At 35.1% G+C, this 20,875-nt stretch overlaps 4 protein-coding genes and 2 non-coding genes across 6 annotated transcripts; 1 reads left to right on the top strand and 5 right to left on the bottom strand.

Annotated features, from left to right (window-relative positions):
- Positions 1-837: 837 nt before the first annotated feature.
- Positions 838-4,247, bottom strand: mrt-2 (Cell cycle checkpoint protein RAD1 homolog mrt-2). Its single transcript, NM_067120.5, has 8 exons — positions 4,051-4,247; positions 3,866-3,969; positions 3,639-3,794; positions 3,439-3,579; positions 3,310-3,390; positions 2,038-2,127; positions 1,772-1,891; positions 838-1,153 (listed from the first exon to the last, which is right to left on the bottom strand). The coding sequence occupies exons 2-8, from the start codon at positions 3,962-3,964 to the stop codon at positions 1,037-1,039; spliced, it is 804 nt and encodes a 267-aa protein (NP_499521.1). The 5' UTR covers positions 3,965-3,969; positions 4,051-4,247; the 3' UTR covers positions 838-1,036.
- Positions 4,248-12,327: 8,080 nt separating this feature from the next.
- On the bottom strand, positions 12,328-12,429 carry Y41C4A.24. Its single transcript, NR_052770.1, has one exon. It is a non-coding gene; the product is annotated as an Unclassified non-coding RNA Y41C4A.24 (non-coding RNA).
- A 956-nt stretch (positions 12,430-13,385) lies between these two features.
- On the top strand, positions 13,386-17,668 carry sup-1. The gene is made up of 3 exons (NM_067119.7): positions 13,386-13,501; positions 13,547-13,663; positions 17,256-17,668. The coding sequence occupies exons 1-3, from the start codon at positions 13,400-13,402 to the stop codon at positions 17,346-17,348; spliced, it is 312 nt and encodes a 103-aa protein (NP_499520.1). The 5' UTR covers positions 13,386-13,399; the 3' UTR covers positions 17,349-17,668.
- Positions 17,072-17,194, bottom strand: Y41C4A.28. The gene has a single exon (NR_052769.1). It is a non-coding gene; the product is annotated as an Unclassified non-coding RNA Y41C4A.28 (non-coding RNA).
- Positions 17,669-18,140: 472 nt separating the features above from the next.
- On the bottom strand, positions 18,141-18,657 carry Y41C4A.21 (UPF0506 domain-containing protein). The gene is made up of 4 exons (NM_001268209.3): positions 18,626-18,657; positions 18,482-18,580; positions 18,341-18,439; positions 18,141-18,290 (listed from the first exon to the last, which is right to left on the bottom strand). The coding sequence occupies exons 2-4, from the start codon at positions 18,569-18,571 to the stop codon at positions 18,240-18,242; spliced, it is 240 nt and encodes a 79-aa protein (NP_001255138.1). The 5' UTR covers positions 18,572-18,580; positions 18,626-18,657; the 3' UTR covers positions 18,141-18,239.
- A 1,050-nt stretch (positions 18,658-19,707) lies between these two features.
- Positions 19,708-20,401, bottom strand: Y41C4A.18 (uncharacterized protein). The gene is made up of 2 exons (NM_181957.4): positions 20,094-20,401; positions 19,708-19,854 (listed from the first exon to the last, which is right to left on the bottom strand). Exons 1-2 carry the CDS (start codon positions 20,274-20,276, stop codon positions 19,735-19,737), a joined length of 303 nt encoding a protein of 100 aa, NP_871686.1. The 5' UTR covers positions 20,277-20,401; the 3' UTR covers positions 19,708-19,734.
- Between the last annotated feature and the right edge of the window lie 474 nt (positions 20,402-20,875).

Below are 20,875 nucleotides of genomic sequence, written 5' to 3'. Positions count from 1 at the left end.
AGCTTGATTTTCGAAGGAATTTTTTGCTTAATCGATCCCTAAATAATTTTAATTAATTCCGAATAACGAGCCCGTGAATCTGCACAAGCCCTACAGTAATCATTTAAATAATTACTGTGGTTTTCTTTTCGCTACGAGATATTTTGCGCGTCAAATATGTTGTGTAGTACGCAATTCTCAGAAATTTGTGTTCCTGTAATATGTCTTTTTTCCAACAATTACGGAGTCTTTTTGCAAAAAAAAAACCCCATTTTCTCACTGCAAAATCCAATATTCGTAATAAAAATCAATATTTATTGAAAATTTCGGCAGGAGACTTTAATTTTCTTTAAAAATACACAAACTTGGGGATTTTTAGGGCTACAAGAAGTTTTGCATTCATTTTCCACATAATATTGCCGGCAAAAAACTCTAAAAATTAATTAGAATTTGAAGAAATCCTAAAAACACATCGATTTTTCAGGGGGTTCTGGCCTTCCTCATTGCATTTTTTGCGCTCCATTGACAATCGCCCGACGGGCAACGCATGGGAAAGTGTCGTGTACTCCACACGGATAAATACATTTAGTTTTACTATCGAGCCGCGACGCGACACGCAACGCGCCGTAAATCTACCCCAGATATGGCTGAGCCAAAATGGCTTAGTTCGGCAAAAACTCTTCCATTTCAATTTATGAGGGAAGCCAGAAATCCTTGTTTTTTTTTTGAAAAAAATCCACGATTCTGTGTATTTTGACGTGACGGTGTACTACGTACCGAGCATTTTATTCGACGAGACACTCACTGAAAAAAAACCCAATTTTTAAAAATTTTTCTCATTTCAAAATGCAATATTCGTAATAAAAATCAATATTTATTTGAAAATTTAAATCAACAGCGAGAATTGCAAGAAGCACGAAAAAGAAGAAAATATTAATTTTTTTTGCGTGCGTTTCGGTGCAGTTTTTCGGGTTTTTATACCCGGGAGATGAGGGTACACTTGTTGCAAAACTCGGGGATCGAACATTAAAAAAAAATTAAAAATGTATATAATATTTTATTCTTCTTCATCAGCGGGCACCGTCAGAAATTCAATGTAGCTTGCGTTTCCCTCGCCGTGATCGATTGAAAATTGACAGGAGAGGACGCCACGCTCGTCGACACGGAGGATGAGCTGGAAAAAACTTAAATTGTAAAGTTTGCATCAAAAAATTCGAGACATTTTTTTTTAGAAAATTGAAAAAAAAATTTCGAAGAAAAACATTTTTTCTAATTTTTTCTCGATTTTTGAAACTAAAATTTGATTTGGAGCATAACGTTTTAATTTATTTTTCGATTTTTTTGGCCAATTTTGGAGTTTTTGGGGTTTTTTTTCGGGGAAAAAAACGGAAAAATGTTGATATTTTTTGTTGCAAAATTGGAAAAATCGTTAAAAATGCTTTAGACATTTTATTTATTTTTTTCGAAATTTTTTTCTGTTTTTGAAAAAAAAATGAAAATTTTTTTTTTCAAATTTAAAAAAATTTTCAAAAATCGAAATATTTTTCGAAAGGAAAATTAATTTTTTCACAAATAAATTTATTTTTCTAAAAAAATCGGCTCAATTTTTTAAATTAAAAATTATAGTGAAAATAATTTTCACAAATTTTTTCAGATTTTTTTCAAAAAATTTCGAAAAAAATTTTTTTTTTCCCCCAATTTTTTCATATTTTTAATGAATTTTTCCTGGAACCATGATAACTTTAACTAGGAAAAATCTAGCAGATAGGCTAAATTTCTTTCCAGAAACTACCTTTGTAGCCAGTATAAAGGCGGTAGTCATTCGTTGAATAAGCGACAGAAGATAGCTAAATTCAACTTCTTCAAGGCACTTTACACTTTCCATTTGAAGGCTTCGAGACGGTATTGATACCTGAAAGTATAAAAAATTTGGTTTTAATTTTTTAAAAAATATTTTTTCAAAACAATTTTTTTTTTTTTTTTTTGAGTTAAAAAATTAAAATTTTTTTCTTTTTAATTTCCTAAAATTTATTTAATTTTCAATTTGAAAAATCCTACTGTAGTCTCGCCAACATCACCGAAAGTCGTGAAACACAGTGAATTCTTGGTGAATTGAATTCTCACCGTTCGGCTTGTGTCATCGAAGTCCTGAAATAGAGAAAAAAAATTAAAAATTCGTATTTTTTTAATGCAAAAATAAGAATTTTTATTTGAATTTTAGAATTTGCGCGTCAAATCATAAGTATTGGACGTCGATTTTTTTGGGTTTGGGTTGGAAATTCTGCAATTTAATCGATTTTTTTTTATTTTCGAAAAATTGAAACAATAAAAACTACTTTTTAAGCGAAAATCGAATTTTCAAGTAAAATTTTTTTTCCAAAATTGAAAACGGAAAATTTTCGTTTTTAGCTCAAAAAGTCGGAATTTTCGGATTTTTTTTTTGGTTTTTTTTAATTTTGAAAAATTAGAAAATCGGAAAAATATCAAGGTTTTTTCAATCAAAAACGGATTTTTTTTTTGAAAAGTAATGAAAAATTCGAAAAAAAAATTTTTTTCAGAAAATGTTTTAAAATATGAAAAACAGACCAAAAAACACCGATTTTTCTGAACGGAAAACATTTTTTTTCGTTTTTCGACAAAAAAGTATCGAAAAATAAAAATAAAACGTTTTTTTTTTCAAAATTGAAAAACGGAAAATGTTCGTTTTTGGCTCTAAAATTCGGAATTTTCTGGTTTTTTTCGTCTTTTTTTGTTGAAAAATTAGAAAATCGGAAAAACCGAAAAATTTTTTTTCAAAAAAGTCGAAAAAAAGTTTTTTTTCAGAAAATGTTTTAAAATGTGGGAAAAAACCCAAAAACAATAATTTTCTGAAGGGAAACCGATTTTTTTTTTCGTTTTTCGACTAAAAAATTTAAAAAAAAATGGTTTTTTTTTCAAAAAAGCTAATTTTTTCAGAAATTTTTTTTTGGAGTCGAAAAAAACCAAAAAATGTTAATCTGTCAGAACAAAAAGAAATTTTTTTGTTTTTGCGACATTCGAGTAGTTTTTTATTTCATTTTGAAAAAATCCAAAAAAAAATTTTTTTCCAAAAAGTCAAAAAAAAAATTCAGAAAATGTTTTAAAATATGAAAAAAACCGAAAAACACCGATTTTTCTGAAGGGAAACCGATTTTTTTTGTTTTTTCACTAAAAAAGTAAAAAAAAAAGTTTTTTATTTAATTTCAAAAAAAAAACATTTTTTTCGAAAATCCAAAAAAAAAAATTTTTTTTGGAAAATGTCTGGAGTTTAATAAATTTTTTTCGAATGTTTAAAGGTTTCAATGATAAAACCTTGATAATCTCCTTGAGAACTTGAGTTTTAAGCAGATAGGTCGCCAGCACACCAGCGTCATCGAATTCAAAGTCGAGCTCCTAAAAATAGACAAAAAAAAATCTAGGAATTTCGAAAACCCGGCGAACTTGATCTGCCAGCGTTGTTGTAAAATTGCCACGTGCCACCCATCCGTCTGCGTCTTCAACAAGCATTTTCACAGGCTGAAACATTCCCGGATACGAGACTTTTACAGAACTCGACGAGTTTTCCGAAATGCTCAGGAATTCCTGGAATTTTTTTGTTTTTTGCCACTTTTTTGGGCTTTTATGGGCTTTTAAAGGCTCACAGAAATCGATTTAATCGAGATTTTCATCGAAACTATCTCCTCGCGAACTTTAAAACTCGAGAAGAACGCCGGATTGATAAAAACGCTGGCCAGCTGATAGGATCCATCGTCGACTGTGATCTTCATGCCCGCCTCGGAAGCGTGCCACGTTCCTGTCTGGAAAATTGAAAAATTTAGATTTTTTCTCAAAAAAAATGAAATTAATATCGATATTTTCCAACACTAACATCCTTAAAAGCGACGGTTTTGAAGACCTGCGCGAGCTCCTTCACATTTTCTTTTTTCAATTCCATAATTGTGCATTGACCCGTTTCTAATTCCATCATTTTTCCTGAAAAAATTTAAATTTTAACCGGAAAACTGAGAAAAATCGCTGAAAATTAAATATAAATTAAAAAATTAATTCTCGCACCGTTTTCCGAGAGGAGTACACCTGCGGAGTTTTGTAGGCCATCGCACCTCGTCCCTCTCATTTGCGCGGAAATTCAAATTTGAAACCTCCGATTTTCGATCTTTTCACCCTTATTTTACACTGTGGCCAGTGTAAAGTACTTTTTCTTTTTGCGAAAAAGATTTTTCTTTCGAAAGCGAGAGAAGCTCACTGATTGCGTGACACACTCATCCGTCGTATCATTTTTGCTCGAAACTAGTTTACAACTTTTATGTGTGCGTGTGTGTGTGTGCTCTTTTTGGCTCCGGATGAGCTGAGCGGACCACGGAGCTATTATGAAATCCCGCGGTCCCCCATATAAACATGAAAAAAGAGCAATTTTTGGGAGTTTTTGGTGGGAGACGGGGAGGGCAATTTGTTCATACATCAATGCGTTTTTGTGTATTTGCTTTTTTTTTCTTTAGGAAGTTTCGAGATTTTTACGATTTTCCAGGCATTTAGTAGATCCCTAGTGTCCACATTTTCCACGTGGAGTACACGACGCGTGGTCAAATCTGGTGCATTGAATTTTTCGCGCTCCATTGACAATCTCCTGCCGGAAAGGACATTTTCCACGTGGAGTACACGGAACGTGGCCTAGAAAACTTTTCTTGGATCTTCACGGGGTTCTGGCCTTCCTCATTGATTTATTCGCGCTTCATTGATAATCGCCCGCCAGACAACTAAAATCGAGCCGCGACGCGACACGCAACGCGCCGTAAATCTACCGCAGATATGGCCTGAGAGACGCAGGGGTTTTTTTGAAGAAGGATATTTGATGGGACAATGGGAAGAAAAAAGGGATTTACAACTTGAAAATTCAAATTTTGCGCGTCAAATCTGGTGCATTGAATTTTTCGCGCTCCATTGACAATCGCCTGCCGGACAACGCGTGGTAAAGTCGTGTACTCCACACGGACAAATTCATTTAGTTTTACAACTAAAATCGAGCCGCGACACGGAACGCGCCGTAAATCTACTCCAGATATGGCTGAGCCAAAATGGCCTAGTTCGGCAAACTCTTCCATTTCATTTTATGAGGGAAGCCAGAAATCCGTAGTTTTTCTCTAGAATTTTTCTAATTCTATTTTTGTCATGCTAGTTCTTTTCCTCAAATTTGGTAAAATTTGTACTTTTTTACTTGTACTTGAGAATTTGTACTTCAGAAAAATAAGGCAAAAACCGCTTGTCCACGGGGAGTACACGACACGTGGCCTAGAAAACTCAGCGCGGTATTTCAAATTAAATTTCATGCCTTTTTCTGTGTTTTCTGTTATTTTATTACGCTAACAAAAAATCCTGAGAATGCGTATTGGGCAACATATTTGACGCACAAAATATCTCGTAGCGAAAACAAAACTACAGTAACCCTTTAAATTACTACTGTAGTGCGTGTGTCGATTTACGGGCTCGATCAATGATAAATGAATTCATTTCGAAAATCGAGATCCCGTAAATCGACACTACAAATGTCATTTAAAGAATCACTGTAGTTTGCTTTTCGCAACGAGATATTTTGCGCGTCAAATATGTTGTGCAGTACGCATTCTCAGAATTTTTTGTTCCCGTAATATTCTTGCTCCGCATTCAAATTTGAGCCGAGAGAGAAGAAAATCTTGTTTTTTTTTTCGAAATTTCCACGACTCCGCCTCCTGTGTGTGTGTGCATTTTTTGGTTCGTTAGCGCTTGAGGCTATGGGCTCTGTCGAGCTCATTTTTCTGTTTTTTTTTCGTGCTCCCCTTCCTATTTTGGCTCGCGGAGCTCAGCTATAAAGCGAGAAAATTGGTCTATAAAATTTTGATGAAATTGAATTTTTTAATTGCTCTGTAACTGAAAAAATTATTAAATAAAAATTTAATTCCCGCTATAATTTTTTGGTATGCGCCTTTAAATTGTGAACTACAGTAGGTTCAGACATTTTTTCTGGAATTTCACGTGGTGCCAGGCTGTCCCATTACGGTTTGATCTACAAAAACGCGGGCATTTTTTGCCCAACAAAATGTGACGTCAGCACGTTCTTAACCATGCGAAATCAGTTGAAAACTCTGCGTCTCAACTCCCGCATTTTCGTAGATCTACGTAGATCAAGCCGAAATGAGACACTCTGACATCACGTGAAACTTTCAGACAAAATATTCGAAAAATTTAATCAAAAGTAATCAAAACTTTAATTTATTTAAAAAAAAACTGTGAAAACTCAATGTCAGCAAATATTTCAAGATTTGCGCGTCAAATCTGATGCATTTTTTTCAACTTAACAATTCTTTGCACTACCCGAGAAATTCAAATTTTCTAACGTTTGTGCGTCAAATCTAGTGCATTCCTTTTTTAAATTTCAGCTTGAAGTGCAATTTTAGCCTAATTTCTACAATTTTGAGTTAAAAATCTTTAGGTTCTGCAGACACGGAGTTCTGGCTTCCCTCATAAATTGAAATGGAAGAGTTTGCCGAACTAGGCCATTTTGGCTCGGCCATATCTGGGATAGATTTACGGCGCGTTGCGTGTCGCGTCGCGGCTCGATTTTAGTTGTAAAACTAAATGCATTTGTCCGCGTGGAGTACAAAAAATGCAATGAGGAAGGCCAGAACCCCGTGAAAACCCGAGAAAAGTTTTCTAGGCCACGTTCCGTGTACTCCACGTGGAAAATGTCCTTTCCGGCAGGAGATTGTCAATGGAGCGCGAAAAATTCAATGCACCAGATTTGACGCGCAAAATTTGAATTTTCCAGTTGTAAATCCCTTTTTCCCGATTTTTCTCCATTGTCCCATCAAATATCCTTCTTAAAAAACCCCTGAAAAAGAAACATATCCAGTTTTCCGCGCGTACACAATAATTCTCGAGGTGGACAATTATCCCCCATTCGTTCTTATTCTCTGCGTCTCTCAAATCCCACACACTCTCTCTCAAGTCTCGTCATTGAATTTGACCGGTCCGGGTGGCCAGAATTAATCTACAAAAGTACTTTTCTTGCACCCGGGGCACGGATATCAGACTTGAAAATTTCCAAATTAAAATTAAAATTTAGTTAAGGCGATGTGACGTGGCGCTGGCGGGGATGAGGAGTAAATGTAATTGGATTTGGGATTTCGGACGAAAAAAGCTTTTAGTGAAAGTAGATCCCGCCAGTTTACTCTTCAGAGAATACTACCAGCAACACACCAGATTTTGGGTTTTGTTGTATTGATTTTTTTGGTTTTTATTCAAGAAAATTTGAAATTCTGAGAATGCGTATTGCACAACATACTTGACGCGCAAAATGTCTCGTAGCGAAAACTGCAGTAATCCTTTAAATGGATACTGCAGTCGATTTACGTGCCGAAGTAGCGATTTTGGGTATGCGCCTTTAAGGTTACTGTACTTAAAAATGTTCTTGAGCCTTTTTTTGCGGAAAATCGGTCATTTTAGGCTATTTTTCTTTAAAAATAGCTAAATTTTCACATGATTTTGCAGGATTCTAGCATAAAACAAGTCAGAGTGTCCCATTTCGGTTTGATCTACGTAGATCTACAAAAAATGCGGGCAAAGTTCTCGACTGATTTCGCATGGTTAAGAACGTGCTGACGTCACATTTTTTTCTGCAAAAAATTCCCGCATTTTTTGTAGATCAAACCGTAATGGGACAGCCTGACACTATGTGTATAGATAAATGAATGATTTTAATCAATTTCGAAAATCGAGACCGTAAATTGACACAAGCGCAACAGTAGTCATTTAAAGAATTACTGTAGATTTCGCTACAAGATATTTTGCGCGTCAAATATGTTGTGCAATACGCATTCTCAGAATTTTGTGTACCTGTGATAGTTTTCATGAAGAAAATAAAAAATGTTCGTTAAAATTTATTAAAAACAGATTTTACTAGCCCCCACAAGATTCAAAAAACTTAAAAATTTCTACAATCTATTTAAAAATGTTTACAATCTCATCCTATACCTCAATGATTCACCCAATACGACCTTCAACATCCTACCCTTGACATCGAAATTCTTGCGAAATGAATATGTCTTCTTTTCAAGAGGCAAAGAAAGAATAGTACTAGAAAAATGGGAATAAAATTGGAAAAACTCGAGGAAACTTTGGGTTTTGAAAATAGAAAATGCTAAAAAAAAGCGTTTTTCGAACGCTTTTGTTATTGCTTCGAGCCTCAGGAAAACCCGGATTTTATTTATTCTATTTTGCGCGTCAAATCTAGTGTACTCCGGTGTGCACACGTGGTGTCAGAGTGTCTCATTTATGTTTGATCCACGTAGATCTACAAAAAATGCGGCAGAGTTCTCAACTGATTTTGTATGGTTAGGAACGTGCTGACGTCACATTTTTTTGGGCAAAAATTCCCGCATTCGTTGTAGATCAAACCGTAATTTTACAGTCTTTTACGCGCAAATATTGAATTTTTTAAAAATAAATTTCTATTAAAATATAGCAAATAACTCTCCAAATAGGAGTAAAAACCAAAGAATTCTCCCATTTCCGACTCAAAATCACTCATTTTTCTTTCCAAACAAAAACGACCTCTCATCAGTTTCCTGCCACAAGTTTTCCTCTCATAATAGCCCCCCGGCTGGGGAGAGGCGGGAGTCCTTTCACTTTTCCCTCTCGTTGTTCTTCTGAATCATTTTTTTCTTTTGAAATTCCTCAATTTATTTTCCTTTTTTTCTCTTTCTTTACATTTTTTTCGGCTGATCTCTTGTTCTCTTTTTTTTTTATTCGTTTTTTAAACGGATTTTAGATGAATTTTTAGCTAGAATTTCAGATTTTTTGAAAATTCACTTTGAAACAAGTACTTCATAATCTAAAATTCATTCGAAAAATTTGTGTTCGTTTCTACTCTGAGAGACAGAAGAAATCTATTTTAGAGCCGTGTAAATTGGGCGAAAAATTGGGAAAAAAAATCCAAATGTCCAAACACCGGCACATCGTGCAATGCATTCTTAAACAGCAATTCCAACAAGAGAACGTAGGCTCCGCCCACGTTTTCTGGCAAAAACATTGTGCTTTACGGGCTCAAAAAATACCAATGATATTGTTTTTGGTGCTTTTTTAGACTTTTTTTTTGTTAATTTCAAAGCTTTTTGAAATATCTCAGATCAGATTTCTCAGAAAAAAATTTAAATTTCTATAATTTTCAGAAAATTCAGAAACGCTTATCGAACAAGTAATTTTTTTTTGTTTGAATTTTTAACAATTTCACGTGGTGTCAGAGTGTCCCATTTCGGTTTGATCTACGTTGATCTACAAAAATGCGGCAGAGTTCTCAACTGATTTTGCATGGTTAAGACCGTGCTGACGTCACATTTTTTGGGCGAAAAATTCCCGCATTTTTTGTAGATCAAACCGTTATGGGACAGCCTGACACCACGTGGCAATTTCCCAATATTTTTTGTTGGAAGTTTTATAGAAATTTCAGTTTTTTCAAACATTTTTTAAATTGAATTTACCTTATTTTTCTGGACTTTGAAAAAATTCCTGGAATTGGCTTTTTTTTAACTGTTTAGACATTTTTTCAGAAAAAAAGTGGAATTTTTTTCAGTAATTTCTACATTTTGTCTGGAAAAATTTGGAAATTTGCCTTAAAAATTGTATAACTTAAATACTTCCAAATTTCTAATTTTCAAGAAATATTAATTTTTTTCCGAAATTTTTTGAATTTCCAGATTTTTAAAATAATTTTCTGAATCTTTTTCAAACAATTTTCTACCCAATTTTTGTCAAAAAAAAACCACGTCATCTCCAATTTCCATAAAACCTATTCAACCATGACAGTCACCTCGAAACTTTTATTGGAGGACCGGGTGATGACGTGGCAATATATATACAAAAAATAAAATAAACAGACAAGATTCGTGTACCTCCTTTTTATTTTGTTTGTTCGATCGGAGGGGAACTGTTCGATTTGTTCTCTGTATCTCTGAGCACTCTCTATCTCTCTCTCACAGAAGATTTGTCCTTCACAATAGGAGGTAGTGGTCACATTTTCGACCAATACTTGAGAATTTAGAATTTCAAAAAAAAGTGTTGCTTTTTTTGTGTTTAGAGGCTAGATACATTCATGAAACGAATAAATTTCCGAATTCTAATTGTAAGTTTTTAAATATATATTTCAAAAAACTTTAGTCAATCGTATTCAATTTAAAATTGTTTAAATTGACTGAAAACTGGAAGTTTTAACAAAAAAATATTTTGGAAAATATTAAAAAAATTATCTAATTTTCCAAAATTTTTTTCAAACGGACAGTTTTTGGATTCTCAAAAAATTATAATTTTTCTTTTTAAAATATCTGTAAGTTCCGGTTTATAGTTTAAATTTTGTTCACCATGCTTAAAAACTGAAAAAAAATTGATTAGTTCCAAAGTTTCGGCAAACTTAGTTAATTACAAAACAGTTTTTTAAAAATGATATTTAAATTTACCAAAATTTGGAAAATTAAGTTTAAAAAATCAGCAGAAATATCTAAAACTTTGAAAAAAAAATTTTTTTTCAACCAAAAAATCTCTGAAAAGTTATCTAAAAATTCAAATTTTTGTGCGAAAAATTCTGAAAAAAATTCTCCCGTTCAAAATTTAAAATACTATAAAGTGTGAAAATTGAAAAAAGTATTTTTCCTAAATTCTAAACAACTCAGAAAACCCAAAATGTCTCCGACAAAATTTTTTGTAGACAATTCGGCAAAACGGCAATTGCCGGTTTGCCGATTTGCCGAAAATTTTCATTTCCTACAATTTGCCGATTCGCCGTTTTCCGAACATCAATTTGCCGGAAGTTTTTAGAGGGATTTTTATAAAAAGAAAATACTAAAAACTGTGCTTTTTTGAAATTTTTTTCCCGTTTTTTCTAGATATTTTTCATAGAATTTGCTTACTTTTCAAAATAGATGTAGGAACATTCATAGATGACGTACAATTTTGCCGATTAAAATTGAAATTCTGAAACTTCCAAAAATTCACTGCAACTTTTTTCAAACGGGGGCCGAGAAAAAATGCGAAAAATCGGTGTTTGCACACAATACACCGCATTTAACGACATTTTGTACTTGCTTTGTTTTCATGTGTTTTTCACCGATTTTTCGCGTTTTTTCTTATTAAAACTGATAAATAAATATTTTTTGCTAATGCTAATATAATTTCCAGATGAGAAAATTATGTATTCAGTCGGCAAGTAGCGGTGAAAGTGGTCAATGTTATATGATGGATTACGGGAATACAAAACCTAAACTTTTTTCCAAACATGATAAATATGCTGCTTAGATGCTGAAACTACCTGATTTTCATAACGAGACCGCTGAAAAAGTTTTGAGATTTTTAAAATTCAACATTTTGTGCGAAAATCTCTACTTTTTCACCAAAAAAGTTGAATTTTGAAAACCCCAAAACTTTTTCAGCGGTCTCGTTATGAAAATCAAGTAGTTTCAGCATTTAAGCAGCATATGTATCATGTTTGGAAAAAAGTTTAGGTTTGGTATTCCCGTAATCCATCATATTACATTGACCACTTTCACCGCTACTTGCCCACTGAATACATAATTTTTTTACTTGGAAATTGTTTTAGCATCTGCAAAAAATATTTATTTAATAGTTTTAATAAGAAAAAACGGAAAAAATTGGTGAAAAACAAAAGAAAACAGGCGGAAAACAAAGCAAGATAAATGGCCGCTGAAATTTGTCGGGGACTCGGCCAAGGCCTAGAAACCTTTTTGCCTCGTCCCTCGTGAGGAAAAAGTTGCAGTGTTAAAAACAAAAATGTGCAATACCATTCTTTGCCGAGAATTTTAGGCTAATTCGGCAAATCGGCAATTTGCGGGTTTGCCGGAAATTTCATTTCCGGCAGTTTACCGATTTGCCGATTTGCCGGAAAAATCGTTTGCCGCCCACCACTGCTCTGAAGCTTCCAAAAAAAATTAGATTTTTTTTTCAGATTTCTAAAGTTTTTTTTTCTTCCATAAAAATTTTATAAAATCTTCTAAAATTCTAGAAAAAATCTGAATTTCAAATTTGTTTCCAAGTTGTTGTACTTTTGGTTAATAAATTTAATTTTTTTTTTCAAAAAAAAAAACATATATTATAATTTATGTAACTGGTCAATGACCAAAACAACATAAACAAAAATACCGGTTTTTAATTTCCCTTTCCCCTTTTTTTTTCCAAAAATTCTCGTGATATACCACCCCCGTGACGTCATCGTTTTGATAAGTACTATCTGTTAAAAGAAGCGCCCTCTGTCACAAAAAGAAAAAGACCAGAAAGCACATTTGGGTCCCCTCCCTTTAATCTCTGACCGCCTCCTCCCCAATTTCTGCATCTCTTCGGTTGACACAATGTCTCGTGTCATCCACACGCACAATCTTGTGAAATTATCTCTCTTTTTTTCCGAAACTACCAACCGACGGATGGCTAACTTCAAATTTTGTTTCCTCCCCTTCCCGACACCACAACTTTCTTTTTTTCCCTATTTTTTTTCTTTATTTTCCTGTGGTAGTTGTTGTTTTGGAAATCTTGGATTTCTGGGTGTAAACCAGAATTTCTTACCGAAAAGTTATTGTACATAAAATTTTCTATAATTTATTTGTTAATACGTTTTTATAGCTACTTTAAAATTCGTTAAATTCGTTGAAATTCGTTTAAAATTCGTTAAAATTCGAATTTCCCGCCAATTTTTTCTCAGGAAATTTGAATTTCCCGCCAAAATTTTTCTGAAAAATTTGAATTTCCGGCCAAAGATTTTGTCAGAAAATTTGAATTTCCCGCCAAAGATTTTCTCAGAAAATTTAAATTTCGCGCCAAATTTTTAAAAAGAAAATTTTAATTCCTAGCCATATTTTTATGAAATAATTTGAATTTCCCGCCAATTTTTTTCTCAGAAAAATTGAATTACCCGCCAAACTTGTTAGGAGATAATTTCAATTTCCGGCCAAAGATTTTGTCAGAAAATTTGAATTTCCCTCCAACAATTTTTCTAAGAAAAGTTAAATTTCCCTCCAATTTTCTCAGAGATAATTTGAATTTCCCGCCAAAGATGTTCTCATAAAATTTGAATTTCCCTCCATTTTTTGTCAGAAAATTTGAATTTCCCGCCGAAGATTTTTTTGAGAATATTTGAATTTCCCGCCAGAAATATTTTTCAAAAAACTTGAGTTTCTCGCCAAATTTTTAAATTGAAAATTTTAGTTCCGAGCCACAGTTTTATGAGAAAATTTAAGTTTCCCGCCAAAGATTTTCTCATAAAATATCAATTTCCCGCCAAAATTTCTAATTTTTTTTCTCTCCCTAAGAATTCCAAACGCTTTTCGTTTTGCACAATATTCTAAAATCCAAAATTCCAGCTTAACCTATCAAAATGATGTCCTACATCGCACTCGCCGCGTGCATTGGACTCGCAATGGCTGCCAACGTGGACCACGACGTGAAAAGTGCAGTGAATGAGGTCACCACTACAAAGGTACTTTTCCTCTTATATATCTTCAAAATTTCTAAAAAATTCTAGGACGGAGACACATATTGCCCGGTACCATTGGTCGGAACCAAATGCGGAACCTCTAGCATCTTCCACTACTGGAAATGCTGTGGAGAACTCAACAAGGAATGCTGCTTTAACCTCCAGGTACAGTTTTGAAAGAAGTTTAATTTCCGGGCTCAGGCTTTAGCTTAGGCTTAAGCTTAGGCTTAGGCTTAGGCTTAGGCTTAGGCCTAGGCTTAGGCGTAGGCTTAGGCTTAGGGTTAGGGTTAGGGTAGAGCTTAGTCTCAGGCTTAGGCTTAGGTTTAGCCATAGGCTTGGCGTCAGTGGCGAGCGTTAGCTACTTAAGCTTACGATTTTCCGGTTTTTTTTGATTTTTCAAGGGGTTCCTGTTGGCCGATCAACGCGAATTTTTACGGAGAGACGTGTAGGTCACCAAAAAGCTTCTGAAGTTTCAGGTTGATTCGATAGAAACTTAAGGTGTTTTCAAAATGGCTCTCGAGACTTTTTAAAAATTTGTCTGTTTGCCAATTTTTTATTTTTCGGCATTTTTTCGGGAATTTAATGGTGTTAGACTTAGGTTTGGCGTCAGTGGGGGAGCGTTAGCATTTAGGGTTAGGATTACAGCGTTTTTTTCATTTTTCAAAGGGTTCCCGTTGGCCGATCAAAGCGAAATTTAACACAGAGACGTATAGGCCACTAAGAAGCTTCCGTGTAAAATTTCAAATTGATTCCATCAAAACTCGCCGAGTTATGGAGCTTAAGGTATTTTCAAAATGACCCTCAACTATTTTTTAAAATTTGAAAGTTTGGCGTTTTGTCAGTTTTCGGTCTAAGCTCACGAAAATTTAATGACAGGAGGATCGTAGCAGGATAAGGTTTCTTGTAAATTTTGAGCCAATTTCGATTTACAGGAGCCGAGATATTAAGCTTCAAAATCCGACAAAAGTTCGAGTCCGGGTGCGGGCGTCTAAATTTTTTTATGCCCTGTTTTTCGTTCGCTCTGAAAACGCGCGTGTAACTTGACGGTGGGTGGATGGATTTTGATGCGGTTTTTTGCTGTCTCTTCAAGAAGCTTGCCCCATCTCTGTATGCTTTATTTCAGAAAGATTGGAGCTATTTGAGCCGAGATATGAAGAGTATTTTCGAGTATTCTCCAAAAATCACGTTTTTTTTCTCATTTTTCGCCTCTTTTGTTTGCAGGAAAATTCGAGTTTTTGCGATTTTTACGAGATTTTTTAGCAGTTTATAGTACTCGACGAGATGCGTCGAAAAACATACAAATCGTCCAGATCCATCAGCTATGAGCTCTTTTAGAGAGCTCCAAAGTCAAATTCGCAATTTTGACCTCCCCCCTCCCACTTCGGTGTGTTTTTTTCGTGTTTTTTCGCAAACCACCGCTTCGTGCGCTGTTGTCTTTGAGAAATCTTTGGTTCCAAGGTGAAATTGTTGTATAAAAAGATCGTAGGTACATTTTAAAGTAAAAATTATTCCGAAAAAGTGATTTTTTCATTTTGAAAATCGAGGCAGAAAAAAAATTTTTGATTTTTTTTCCAAAAACTTTTTTTTTCCCTTCTCGTAGGATGGCGGTCGTTTGAGATATTTTGATTTTGAGGAAAAAAAATGAAATTACAAATATTTCTAAAGCGATAAAGCAAAAAAATTTCGAAAATTGAGTGAAAACTCACTGAGATAACCGACCTTGAAGCAAGTTACTGCCGTTTTTGCGTTGTTCATTTTTCAACTTTGAGCGTTTATTATTCACTCAATCTGAAATCAATTTCAATTTTGTTTTTTTATATAGATTTAAAATTTGACGCTAAATCCGAAAAACTAAGTTTCAAAAAAATTTTAGTGAAAATTTTTTTCAGCACCGCCAAAAAATCGAGTTTTTCAGCACTGATTTTTTCGAATTTTTGCGATTTTTCACTCATTTTTTAATGAATCTTTGTTTTCTTTTTTGTGTTCAATGAACAATATTTATGAAAAATGAAATCTACTAACAATTTGTGAAAAATTTATTTTTGAAAAAATTTTGTGCCAGTTTGAAATTTTTTCAAAAAATTAATTTTTTGCCTCTTGCCCAGAAAAAGTGGTTTGGTCTGGTGTTTCAAAATTAATATTTTTGAAATCCTTACACCTTTTCATATTCCCTCAAATTTTTGTAACTCAATTCTCACTTTGAAGGGAGATACAGGCGGGAGAAACAGTTCGTTGAAGGGTTGGCTGCCGACACATCGCCACCCCACCCACATCGAGACACACATTTACAACCCAATATATTCAAATATTACCTCCTGCTCTCAGTTTTCAAGATTTTATGATGATTTTTACTTCATGAGAAAGAACACATTCTCTTTCCTATTTGCAGGGCTAGAGGAAGACAAAAAAAAAACAATATGGATTTAAAATCAGGGCTTCGCCCCGATTTTAATAAAATATATGAAACCCTCTTAAAAAGTTACAAGAAGGTTTTTCCTTGCGCTTGGAGTGCAAAAGAAAAGAAAAAGAGCTATTTAGACTTAGGGTGCCCAACTGGAATAAAATATAGGAAATCCTTATGACACACTTAAGCCTAAGGGCCCGAAAAACATACTAGGATGCCCAACTGGAATAAAATATTGGAAATCCTTATGACACACCGGCGGTATGGCGCGGCTTAAGCCTAAATAGCCACTTTTATCAAAATACATTTGAGCTCGCTTTGCGTTTTACTCTAACTTCTCAGGCAACTCAAAAGTAGTCTGTGGATATTTTTCAGTAATCCAAATGAAGATTATTTCTAAGAAACTTGGAAATTTTGTAATATTTGAAGGGATGCGAGCAATCTCTACATATTTGCGAGCAACCTTTGGAGATTTTTTTAAAGTAAAGTTATAGAATGCCAATATACAAACTCCTATCTCATGGGAAGAAAAGTTCAAATTCTGTACCTGCGTAAATTTTTTTATAACTCCGTTCTTTCCACAAGAAAGACCTTCTTCCCATGAGACAGGAATTCAAATATCGGCAGCATTCATAGGTACAGAATTTGAACCTTTCTTCACATGAGATAGGAATTTTATATCGATCAAGTTAACCCTCAAGTAAAGTGGGACCTTTGATGAATATAATCACTCTGATGATATTTAATTCCGATGATTAATCCATTTTTCTTTCTCTCACACTTATGAACTAAAATGATTACTAAATTAAGGCGGGATATTCTAAGGTGTGATAACATATGATATTTATTTTTAAATTTAAATAAAGTTTTTTTTTATTTTTGCTAAAAAACGAATAGTTTACAACCGCCTCGCTCAAATGTATTTTGATAAAAGTGGCTATTTAGGCTTAAGCCGCGCCATACCGCCGGTGTGTCAAGGATTTCCAATATTTTATTCCAGTTGGGCACCCTAAGTCTAAATAGCTCTTTTTCTTTTCTTTTGCGCTCCAAGCGCAAGGAAAAACCTTCTTGTAACTTTTTAAGAGGGTTAGGCTTTGGCTTAGGCTTAGACTTAGGCATAGGCATAGGTTTATAGGCATAGGCTTTTTTTTGAAATTTTGCCTGTGCGCTTTCATATCTCAAAAATGGCAAAAGCTATTAAAAAGTTGTCAACTAAGAAAATGTAGGAAATTTAATTTTCTACAGTTTGCTAGTTTATAACTTTTTTATAGCTCTTGCCATTTTTGAGATATTTGTTACAAAGTTAAAAAAAAACACATTTCAAAATATTTTCAAAAAAATAAATTTTTTCAGACATGGGTCTGGGTAACCCTCGCCTTGTTCGGAGTCATCTTCATCGCCTCCTTCGTCATCTCCCTTGTCCGTTGCATCTGCTGCCGCAAGTAGAAAAATCGATATGTACACCTCCAACCAATTTAGTTTTAATTTCCCGATACTCGATTTATTCCCATTTTAAGCTCCGCCCACATTTTTTAAAATTATATACTTTGGCTCAATTTTTTTTTTGTTTTATATTTTTAGAATCGATTTTTCAAAATCTTTCGCCCCCCTTCCGTTTCGCATAATTCCCTCGGTCACAAAATATTGCATTTATATAAAATTTGCTAACAAAAAGCTTTCCAAACATGTACTTTTTCCACAATACCTTTTATCGAATTTTCTGTATTAATTGCTATTTTTTTATGAAATAAAATTCTGAAAATACATATCAATTTCACATTTCTGGGAAAAAATCGATAAATATAAATCGAAAAAATTATCAATTTTCGGAATTTATCGATTTTTCCAGATTTATCGAAATACCAAAAAAATCTCTGAATTCCGAAAAATATATTATTTCAGCAAGAAAACAATTAATTCCATAAAAACTTGTTGAATACCAAAAAATAAAAATTTCTGAAAAATCGATATTCCGAAAAATCGATAAATTCCGAAAAATCGATAATTTCAAAACAATTGTCACATTCTGAAAATTCGATATTCCAAAAAATTCCAAAAAAAATGGGTAACTTTAGCTGCTGCCCACACCTCGCGGGACAGCTAAAATGCAGCCGGTACCTCACGGGTCAGAAAAACTGTTGAGTTAAAGAGCGGACGTTTTATAAGCCACCTTTGTTGCAGCCGACTTTTCACGGGATTGCCAACATGCTAAGCAGCCGACACCCTCCTGTCCACCAAATCTTTAATCACTTTATTATATTCTTTACAAAAATTCCAAGTAGTTCGATGTACCCCCAACTACTTTCTGCAGCAATAGCACATGCATCCAATGATACACTAGATGATCGATATGATTGTGAGAACCGCCATCAAAATGATCACCCAAATCTGAAATTTAGCCGGTTCTTTCAATCGGATCTGAAGGCCTGAGATGTCACTTCAAGCCCAATACAGCACTCGTTGAAGCCATCACCGCAACAGTAGTAGTGATGGGCAAACGATGGCTCATTGCACTTCGCTCCACAACTAATTTGGCCCTAAAAATAGTATTCAGCAACATTTTCGGCAACCTGACAAACTTTAAAGTCCATTCCGTCGCCGGCGTCCGAGTAGACGATCGCAAAGATCACGATGATCACGCAGGAGATGAGAAATTTGAGATTTAGCATGATGAGACTCTGAAAAAATTATTGATTTTTGAAATATTGCCGACTAGAACTCACAAAATCCAACGAGACTGCAGAATCCGACAAAGAAAATACCGAAGACTGACTTTTTTCAGCGAAAATTTGTTTCTCGAAGTGAAACGTGTCGTATGTGGGATTCAAGGCTATGACGATCAGTGGGAGGTCACGGTTTTTTGAAAGAAAAACTGTGAGAAAAAGGAAAAATAGAGCCAGTGAAGTGTCCGCTGCTCTCTCTGACCGGGGTAGGATCTCATGGTGTCGGCTGCTTTCCCTAAACTGGGCTCATCTACCTCCTTTGAAGTCTTGGCTGCTGTCGCAATCTAGATTGTTCTGTGAAGAGCACGGCTTACGAGATGTCGGCTGCAATTTCTATTTTGGTAAGCCAGTGAGATGTCGGCTGCTTGTGGTCCAGAGCTATGATGGCCTGTGAGTTGTCGGCTGCTTTTTTCGTCACCTGTAAACTGTCGGCTGCAATTAAGGATGACCCATAATTTATCAACTACTTCTATCCTGTCCCAAAATTTGTCCGTTTCTATTATTTGCTGCTTGTACAGTAAATATGTTTCCCTACCTGTGAAATGTCGGCTGCTCCTGTATACTGTCGGCTGCATTTGTTTTCCAAACGATTTACCCCTTTCGACTGATTATTACATCTGTTTCTCGCCCCCCTGCAAGTGCTTGACCTCGAGAGGGAGAGAAAGGAAAAAGACAACAGCAGCTGATTGTGACTAATTATACCATAGAAAGGGAGAAGCCTTAACGACATTCTCCGCGCGCTTTTTCTCATTTAGATTGTGTAACACCTTTTGTCCTTCTCGTATCATTTCGAACTTCTACATAGTTTTTTTTTTTGGAATTTTTGCGTTTCCTATATTGTGTCGGCTGCTACTATTTTGATAATTTTTAGAACATTTACTAGGGTTTCCGTTGTGGTAAATATTTTTTAGCAACCTGTAATGTGTCGGCTGCTCCTAGCGCACTTTTCTGGCAGCCTGTGCGGTGTCAGTTGCAAGGGGGAAGCCCCATGATGCGCCGCCTGTGAAGAGTCGGCTGCTTCAGGCGCACCCGAAAAGTGCCTTCCGCGAGCTTGACGGCACAACCTGCAATGTGTCGGCTGCTTCAGTCAAAAACTTTATTAATCAGTTTCATTTTTCACCGCAACATTTCACTCTTCTGTCGGGTCCCTCAATGAAGTTGATGACGGCCGGCAAGAACTGCATAATCCAGATCACGAAAACCAAACCAATGAAGAGCTCCCACCAAGCCTGAAAATTGGGTCAATTAGAGTAAGCGGCCGACATCTCCCGGGTAGCGGCTGGCACTTCAGAGGTAGTGGCCGACACCTCACGGGTAGCGGCAGGCACTTCAGAGGTAGCGGCCGTCACCTCGCGAGTAGCGGCAGGCACCCCACAAGTAGCGACCGACACCTCACAGGTTGACAACTTTCCGCCAAAACCCCCATCCCCAGAAAGCAGCCGACACCTCCCTGTTACCCCCGAATTACCTGGAATTCCACGTGGCAATCGCTGGTAACGTCGAACTGAGTGTCTCCCTTGATCACCTGCGGATCGTTGGATTTCCAATAGACGAGAAAACTCTCGTCACGACAAATCGGATCACTTTTCGACAGAAGATATCCGGAAACGGAACTTGACAAACATCCGAATACCAACAACAATTTCCACATTTTTCAAAAAACGATATTGTTTTGATTGATTTGTTGGAAATAAGTGGAGGCGGCGTGGAAAAATTCGAGATTTGATTTTTTAGAAACTTTTTTTTCCAATTTTTTGTAAGTTCACGGAAAGATATAATAACTCCAATATTTATCCGACAAGAGAAAGCAGCCGAAAGTTGGCAAAAAATTTGTCGAATATTTGTCAAAAGTTTTCGAAAGTTTCTGAACTTTTCTGGACCAATTTGTCAAATATCGCCAAAAATTGCTGGAAAGTTTAAGAAAGCTGCCGAAAGTTGCCAAAATTGCCACAAGTTGTAGATAGTTGCTGAAAACTATCAAAAATTGCCGGAAATATGCCAAAACATGACGAAAGTTGTGGAAGGTTCGAGGAAGTTGCAGAAAATTGGCAAAAGTTTCAAAAAGTTGTAATAAAATTGCCGAAAATTGTCAAAAGTTGTTTGCTTAAAACTATCAAAAATTGCCGGAAATTTGTCAAAAGTTGCCGGAAATATGCCGAAAGTTAACGATTGTTCGAAAAAAAATTTGCAATTGTTGCCAAAAGAGCCTGTAATTTCCAAAAACCTCCAAAACTTTCAGAAAAAAAATGC

This window comes from Caenorhabditis elegans, chromosome III (assembly GCF_000002985.6).
Source record: "Caenorhabditis elegans chromosome III".
NCBI classification, from domain to species: domain Eukaryota; kingdom Metazoa; phylum Nematoda; class Chromadorea; order Rhabditida; family Rhabditidae; genus Caenorhabditis; species Caenorhabditis elegans.
The sequence above is the reverse complement of the archived record's forward strand: the minus strand, read 5'-3'. Positions and strand labels throughout refer to the sequence as shown.

Bases quoted from the DNA above. Each gene is read 5' to 3' on its own strand.
- mrt-2 (NM_067120.5), bottom strand. From the start codon at position 3,964: ATGATGGAATTAGAAACGGGTCAATGCACAATTATGGAATTGAAAAAA. The intron at 3,795-3,865 runs GTTAGTGTTGGA...TCAATTTTCCAG, and splicing joins AAACCGTCGCTTTTAAGGAT to ACAGGAACGTGGCACGCTTC. The intron at 3,391-3,438 runs GTTCGCCGGGTT...GTCTATTTTTAG, and splicing joins CAACAACGCTGGCAGATCAA to GAGCTCGACTTTGAATTCGA.
- sup-1 (NM_067119.7), top strand. From the start codon at position 13,400: ATGATGTCCTACATCGCACTCGCCGCGTGCATTGGACTCGCAATGGCT. The intron at 13,502-13,546 runs GTACTTTTCCTC...AAAAAATTCTAG, and splicing joins ATGAGGTCACCACTACAAAG to GACGGAGACACATATTGCCC. The intron at 13,664-17,255 runs GTACAGTTTTGA...AAATTTTTTCAG, and splicing joins AATGCTGCTTTAACCTCCAG to ACATGGGTCTGGGTAACCCT.
- Y41C4A.21 (NM_001268209.3), bottom strand. From the start codon at position 18,571: ATGCTAAATCTCAAATTTCTCATCTCCTGCGTGATCATCGTGATCTTT. The intron at 18,440-18,481 runs GTTTGTCAGGTT...TACTATTTTTAG, and splicing joins GCGACGGAATGGACTTTAAA to GGCCAAATTAGTTGTGGAGC. The intron at 18,291-18,340 runs GTGACATCTCAG...GCTAAATTTCAG, and splicing joins AGTGCTGTATTGGGCTTGAA to ATTTGGGTGATCATTTTGAT.
- Y41C4A.18 (NM_181957.4), bottom strand. From the start codon at position 20,276: ATGTGGAAATTGTTGTTGGTATTCGGATGTTTGTCAAGTTCCGTTTCC. The intron at 19,855-20,093 runs GTAATTCGGGGG...CCCAATTTTCAG, and splicing joins ATTGCCACGTGGAATTCCAG to GCTTGGTGGGAGCTCTTCAT.